General features: G+C 29.3%; 2 protein-coding genes across 2 annotated transcripts; both read right to left on the reverse strand.

Moving 5' to 3' along the window:
* Nucleotides 1-1,938: 1,938 nt before the first annotated feature.
* Nucleotides 1,939-3,250, reverse strand: LOC125074035. The gene has a single exon (XM_047685214.1). It carries the CDS (start codon nucleotides 3,248-3,250, stop codon nucleotides 1,964-1,966), a length of 1,287 nt encoding a protein of 428 aa, XP_047541170.1. The 3' UTR covers nucleotides 1,939-1,963.
* Nucleotides 3,251-3,302: 52 nt separating this feature from the next.
* LOC125074036 (m7GpppX diphosphatase) lies at nucleotides 3,303-6,929 on the reverse strand. The gene is made up of 4 exons (XM_047685215.1): nucleotides 6,587-6,929; nucleotides 5,198-5,343; nucleotides 4,082-4,306; nucleotides 3,303-3,605 (listed from the first exon to the last, which is right to left on the reverse strand). The coding sequence occupies exons 1-4, from the start codon at nucleotides 6,927-6,929 to the stop codon at nucleotides 3,303-3,305; spliced, it is 1,017 nt and encodes a 338-aa protein (XP_047541171.1).
* Between the last annotated feature and the right edge of the window lie 560 nt (nucleotides 6,930-7,489).

Below are 7,489 nucleotides of genomic sequence, written 5' to 3' on the forward strand. Positions count from 1 at the left end.
AATTTAATATTTATAATTATCATCATCCAAAACACATCATAGAATTAATTTCTATTCGTTAATTTTTTTATTTCTTATTAAGATCCTTAATTCATAAAATACAGATGTTCTACTTGCTATGGTCTTCATATTGTTTTGGTATTTCAATTATGCAATCATCGTTAATGCAGTTTCTCAGCTGAGGGGCACACCGCAGATAGAAGAGTTAGGGACTACTGTACAATAATTTAAGGTTTTATAAATTTGTCTAACATATATTGTTAAATATTTATTGTTAATTAATAAATAATTTGAAATTTAACTTTTATTGTTTTGACTAATCCTTACTAATTTCCTTATGTTAAATATAATTATAGGAGCTCTATTCAAAGTATAACGTGCCGACGCGTTGCTGTGTGCTAAATTATTAATACCATTTTTTAATTTATATTTAAAATAAATTGGGTTCAGATCTCGGGAAGGTTTTGAGTCGCCTTGCGCCCTAATCATTTAATATCCCTTTATATTTGTATGCTATTATACCTGTTTTGGTACATATTGTAAGTACAGATTTGTATTGTATTTCAAATAATATTACATAAGTAAGCGGATTGTATAAGAGGAAGGAAAATACATCGTTATATAACTTACTAGGCAAATTTTATACGTAATAACAAAGTAGAATACGAATTTAAAGGAAAAAAACAAATTAGAAGTAACTATTAATTTAACTTGTTTTATTATGGTATAATTATGTGTTAATGGAGGTTTTAATGCCGTAAATGTTTCACTGTTGGGCTAAGACCTCTCCTTTTGAAAATATTCGGAGCGTATCGATTGGTGCTTACTTGGGTTTGAGCCCGCAATTTTCATGTGTTCTAAGCACCGAAAGAACGATATAGATGACCTTTAATACTGTGCACGTCATATAGCAACAAGATGGCGTTACAGCACAGCTATTATATAGTCTATTCAAACTACTAGAGGAGTAAAGCAAAATAATACCTTGACATTGAATTGACAAGATATCATAAAGCGTTCTTGTATAATCTATGATATTCATTATGGACTCATTGGACTCGCGAAATAATGGTTTTTAATGTCGAGGAAGATTGGTATCGAAACTTATATAAGCAGTGAAGTAGAACAGTATTGTTATATCGAAATATATAAGAACTGCTTGTGCATAATATAGTAAACAAACATAGCTTTATATAGAGATTAGCAAATTGTATAATATATATAAATTTAAGGTTTTGTTCCTCTTTGACCTCTGTTGAAACAGATTACCATGACAATTATATTCATACCTATACAAATACAGGCAACATCACTGCTGGGTTTTGCTTTTTTATTTGAAAACTATTTGCCCATCCCGACTTCAAACTGAGAAGTTTATTTACTGCCCAATCATAGCGCTGGTCTGATTTAAATTATCCACTCAAATGAAAACAAAAATTTTTGATCATTGTCTAGTCCAATTATATACGGAAGATTTAAATCATGACATAGTATAAAACAAAGTCGCTTACCGCTGTCTGTCCGTATGTATGCTTAGATTTTTAAAATTACATAATGGATTTTGATACGGTTTTTGTTAATAGATAAATTGATTCAAGAGGAAGGTTTATATGTATAATACATGCACAAAATAGTAGAGAAACACTGATAATTTTAGAGGTTTCTAAAGTGATGTCGTAAATAAACACATTTTTTGCGCTTAAGTACTTTAAATAAATTGTGCAAATTAATATACCTCTTTACAGCATGTAATTAAAATGAATATTTTCGAAGATATTACAGATTTAAAAGGCAGAGACATAGTGGTGGTATCTATTGTCTAACGACTGAAAAGCTGTGAACGTTGTAAGACATTCTCTAAGTATATTTAGTGGCAGCATTGCACCCGTACGAAGTCGGGGCGGGTCGCTAGTATATAATATAATAAAAAGACTTGAATGTAATCAATAGCTTTATTTGGTGTTTAAGCTTTCAAATAACTGACGCAATAACCATTTGTGTAACGAAAACATTCTGGTACTTTCAAGGACATGTGTTCCAAATGACTGACTCCGTGAGAGAACATACTCTTAGATATGTCTGTTGACACAACAGTCGGATCGGAGAGCCAAGTCTCAACCTCATTATTTAGTTCCGATTCAATTTTATACAAAATTTTAGTTAACAAACTAGATTGTAACAGTATTATATCACTTTGCTTATGGTTTTCTATGTTCCTTAAAACTTGTAGTTCTCTATCCATGACCCATATTAATAAATATTGTTTTTTTGCATCTGAAATTGTACATTCTAGCACTATTTTACACATCATCGTATATTGCAAGCCGAGATTGAATTCACGGGTCATACTTTCAATTGTGTATATAAAATCATCTGTACTTATGTTATGTAGGGAGTTCTTATGAGAAAATACATGCTTCTCTGTATTGTTGTTGTGTATTTTAACATCGGCATTGTATAATTTGACTGTATCCTTACTTTTGAGACCCAACCAAGCTAAGCATCTGTTGCAATGGAACACAGTTCTCTTTGAATTGAACTTATTTGATCTTTCTGATAGAATATTGTTATTCACAACAAAGAATGTTAGTCGGTAGAGAAAATCTAATTTGTTCGGCTTCAGCACATCTGTTTGTGCCTGTGATGTGTGATTGTGGTCATGCCCGTGACCGTGACCGTGACTGTGACTACCATTGCCATGGCAGAACCATTCAGACATATCCAAATTTGAAGATGGCAATTCTAAAATTCTATTAAACTTTACAGAATTATTTGATATTATATTGGAACAATTTGCACATGCAAACTTCACTTCATTATCTAACTTCAAATTGGTATTCAATTTCTCAACTTTTATTTCTTTATTTTCTGTCTCAGCAGAAATAATTTCTGTATAAAAATTCCCACCTTTCTTTGGTTCCGTTAAAATTCTAAATGATATGGTATTTTTTTCTATTTTAAGGCATGACATTGAGTTAGGTATTATAAAACAGAACTCCTGTATAGGAATTATGCATGTAACATCAGATTCATCTTCAGAATAATCGGAAAGACTTTCAATGGACGACAAACTGTCTCTTCTTGTAATCGTGTCATCGTTTTCATTATCATAATAATTGAGTACAATACAATTAGATTGTATATTAATTTTCAAATTGCAGTCCTTTTTGAAGTCAATATTAGTCGTTATATAAACATTGCAACTGCGTAAACGGGAACGGAGTTCCATAAAAATATTTTTTACCAACATTTTTGTTCCAAATATTTTAATTTGGACCGAGTAATCTTAATTTCAACTAAATTTATTTATCAATTAGTTTAATATCTGGTTTAATTTTCTGTACGTAACCATTTGTCTCATATACATTGAACAATGTGTCCATCTCACGGATGGTGAAGGGTAGGGTAGCTTGCTTATAATAATCGGTCATCATTTCAATATTATTGATGACGGTATCAAGTAGATGTGATTTCTCTGCATAAATGCCGGGGGCCTCGTGCCTCAAGTATGTAAAATGAATGTGCAGATGATAGAACGAAGGCTGGTAATGGAAGTAGATCCTTAATTGACTGCCCGGGACCTTGTATTTCTCAAAGATTGCTTTCTGTAAATAAATATGAATACTTTTTCAGTATATTACTTTAAATGTTTTACACATAGAAATGCATCACTAATGAATTCATTCATTCATCAAAATGAATTATTTTATTGGATACTCCCAATGATATACTTCTTAAATTATTTGTATAAATTCAAAAAAGTTAAATATGATTCCATCATTTAAAATCTGCATCCGCATAGGCACAACTCTTTGTTGTTCAATACAAACATTCCATTAGAAATAAAAACGCCATTGCATATTGTTAAACATATAGGTAAAATAAAAGCATATTTTTGATATATAATGAATAAATTGTATTCATCTTCTCTAGATAGAAAATCTAAATTTGTAGAATTGGTAAACTAATAATAAAATACTACACGTAGAGATGTTCCCATCACATAAATTAACAGGGGATGAAACAAGTAGCATGACATATATAATTGAAAAGAAATACAAATAAAATAAAATTATCGAACCTTTCCTTCGTCACGGACTCTCTTCAGCAATGGCAGATGACTGCCATCCAAGTCTCTCAGTGATTTGATACCTCTCTGTCTAACAATCGCTAACAAATACAACGTCTCCTTCGTTAAACCATCCCACTTGAGGTCCGGGACCAGCACAAAGCCTTCCTTTTCACACTTGTTATCATAAACCACTCTATCCTGTTCACTTCTGCCTTCAAGGATGTTGTATACCCACTAAAAAAGACAATACTTTCAATGTATTATAACTAAAAATAATTATTAAAACTCCTATTAATATTATTCATGGAATTTAGAACAAAATTTGAATATAATTTATCGAGAATAACAAGTGTCATTAAATGTAAAGTGAAATTCTTATCTATTTAAGTTTGCTCTTACATACATTTTAATGAGATTAAGGCATATTCAATTTAGACATGACGTCATGTATAGATGTTATATAATTATATTCATTTTCTTTCTGGCAAACACATATGATATAAGAGGATCTAAATCATCATAAAAATATAACATAATGTTAATAAAACAATGGATCTTCTGATTAGGTTTAGATTAAGATAAGGGCTGAGAAGTCGGTCTAAGTCGGAAAGCTTATTTCAACACCATACTCCATTGTTGGTTGGTTAGTGGATACAACATATGTGGCAATTTTTTTTCAACAATTTAAAACAAGGTTTTAATGTAACAATAATTAAATTAAAAAATATGAATTTTTCAAAAATAGTCACAATTTTGAGTATTGAGAGAATAGTTCTCCTCTGCAAAATCATCAAACATTTGATATATAACTTACTCGAACCTCCTTCCAAAATAGACCCCTTACATCATTGCGCCAGAAGCAAAAGGCTTTTGCAAATTCTTTGTGACTTTATTTATATTCTAATGCCTTAATGAACCCTAAATTACTAATACTAATTTTATAAATGCGAAAGTAACTGTCAGTCCTTCTGTCTAATTCCTTCAACGACCAACCCACTGAACCGAATTTGGGATGAGGCAAGCTTGAACTCCAAAGAAGGACATGGACTTTTCTATGACACCTGACAACAAACCCTAACACGAATCTATGCAGTTTTATATAAAACATATACATGCTAAATTTACCTGTAAATTAAACTGTTCCTTTTCAATGTGCGGCAAAGTTAGTTTATTATAACAGTCGATTGTTTCTTGTATTATATGTACTTCTTGTTGACTAAATTTGGCGATGTGCTTCTCAGTAGCTGGGTAGATTATAGTTGTTTTAACACCTATAAAGATATTAAAATGAAAGTAAGTACACTACTTTATTTATAATAATTTTGATGATACTATTAATAAAACAAAATATACAAATAAATTAAAGTAAAGAAATATTAAAGGCACATAGACCCGACTGCGGAAGTGCTCTTGAAAATAAACTTTGTAATAGTATTCACACACTTATTTATAGAAAAACTAATGTTACAGACTCAAAAGAAATGTTTTTTTTTTAATTTTTATTTGACACAAACATATTATAACGTGCATTAACAACCATATGTGAAAACAAAGACATTTTCTATTATGTATAATTATAATTGAATACAAAAATAATACGAACTTTATTACAGTTAGTATGTAATTATGTAACGATAAATATTTTGTTTTAATATAGTTTATCTTAACTCATCAATAATTGTTTAAAATTTAAGTCAATTTCAACTCTATTATACAAGTATTAAGGTATATTTTTAAAAAATATAATTAACTTATTTATTTCCAAGAAATTGACAATAAGTATGATTTTATACAAAATTAACTTCTAACAAGTTAATCAGTTCACATAAAATATCACACGTTTAAATATTCAGCTATAACTAAGATAATATATTAATAATTGTTGCATGTTTCTTAACAAAGAAATCAAGACTATATATATAAAATTGATAGTGAAACAATAAAATTACATTCAATATTTATAAATATTTATAAAATGAGTCGTATATTGTGAAAGTTAAGAAAATCGTAACATCAATTACATTTTGTACTTAACATATGGAAGGAAAATAGGCAGAATATGTAAGAATAATTTCGTTTTATAAATTTTTTGACTCGCAAAAACTATTCAATAAAGATATTTAATAAAAAAAAGTAAGTTAAAAGCATTTGTATGTTTTATATACATATGTTTAGAGGAAAGATTTACATACGCAATAAAATACGATTCACAAAGAAACATCTTGCAATGCCTTAAAAACTTTTTATCCATTTATAACATATGCGTCGTTTAGGTACAAAATTAATTTAAACTAATAGACTCGTGTAAGAAAAAGCATGACTCGGGACAACCACGATAACTTTTTGACAGCTAAATACGAACTAAAATTAATTTTTTACTCACCAATTGGTGACGGAAATAACTTTGAATTTTACAAGATGCGTCTGACTCGACACAAACGAATGCAAAGCCTTGAGAATCGAAAGTTTATTGGTAGAGAAAAATGTTAAGGAATTATAAATTTGCGAACTTACCGTTAATAGAAGATTTCGGAAAACACTCGAAATTTCCGTAAATGTCGTTCTGAAAGAACGTTTTTAAGTCGCTCTCAACAGAGAAGTAACCCTTGCTATTTAATTCGTCTTCTTTGAAAGCATTTTTCTCTAAAATCACCAACGCTACACCACTCTTGTCTTTGAAATTTCCCTGAACACAAACAGTTTTTCTATTCGTATTATTGTTTAATATTTTGCTAGGTATAAAGTCTTTTAATTCTAACACTGGTTCTGCTACGCCGTTATCATTTTTCTCATCTTTTTTAATTTTCTTTGCGCAAGGCGGTTCATTAACGTCGCTTTGGCAATTGCCGTCGGACATTTTGTGACGATGTTGCCATTTTAGTAATAATATTAATAATGCAAAATTAAGGTTGCCTTTGAAAAAAATAGAATATAAAAATGAATTTAATTCAATTATATACATTTAATTAAATATATACATAAAACTTGTAATTTTTACCTTTTCTGATGATAACTTTAAAGTAATTTTATTTTCGCAATAAATAAATATTTATTTACAATGAAAATAACTCTAATGTTCTTAGAATCGAAAATACAATATTCGTTGATTAGAATTTGTTGTTTTATGTCGGATATATATTAAAATATATAATTATTAACCAGTTAGCTGTATACATTGACATAATATGTAATTAATTCAACAATTGAACATTCAACATATGCATGTGCAGGGGAAGTAAATACCAAGTTTTATACCAGTTCGTCTCAGTACAATCTACATTCCGAAACGGTGATAGCTTTACATTTTATTTTATTTTCATTTAACTTCTTCCCTAATCTCCAGAATAAAGTTAATTATGATTTTTTGATATTTTAAGTACTTCAAATAATAGAATAGATCGTTGGTTTAAAGTGGTC

The sequence above is a fragment of the Vanessa atalanta genome, chromosome 26, assembly GCF_905147765.1.
Source record: "Vanessa atalanta chromosome 26, ilVanAtal1.2, whole genome shotgun sequence".
Taxonomy (NCBI): Eukaryota; Metazoa; Arthropoda; class Insecta; order Lepidoptera; family Nymphalidae; genus Vanessa; species Vanessa atalanta.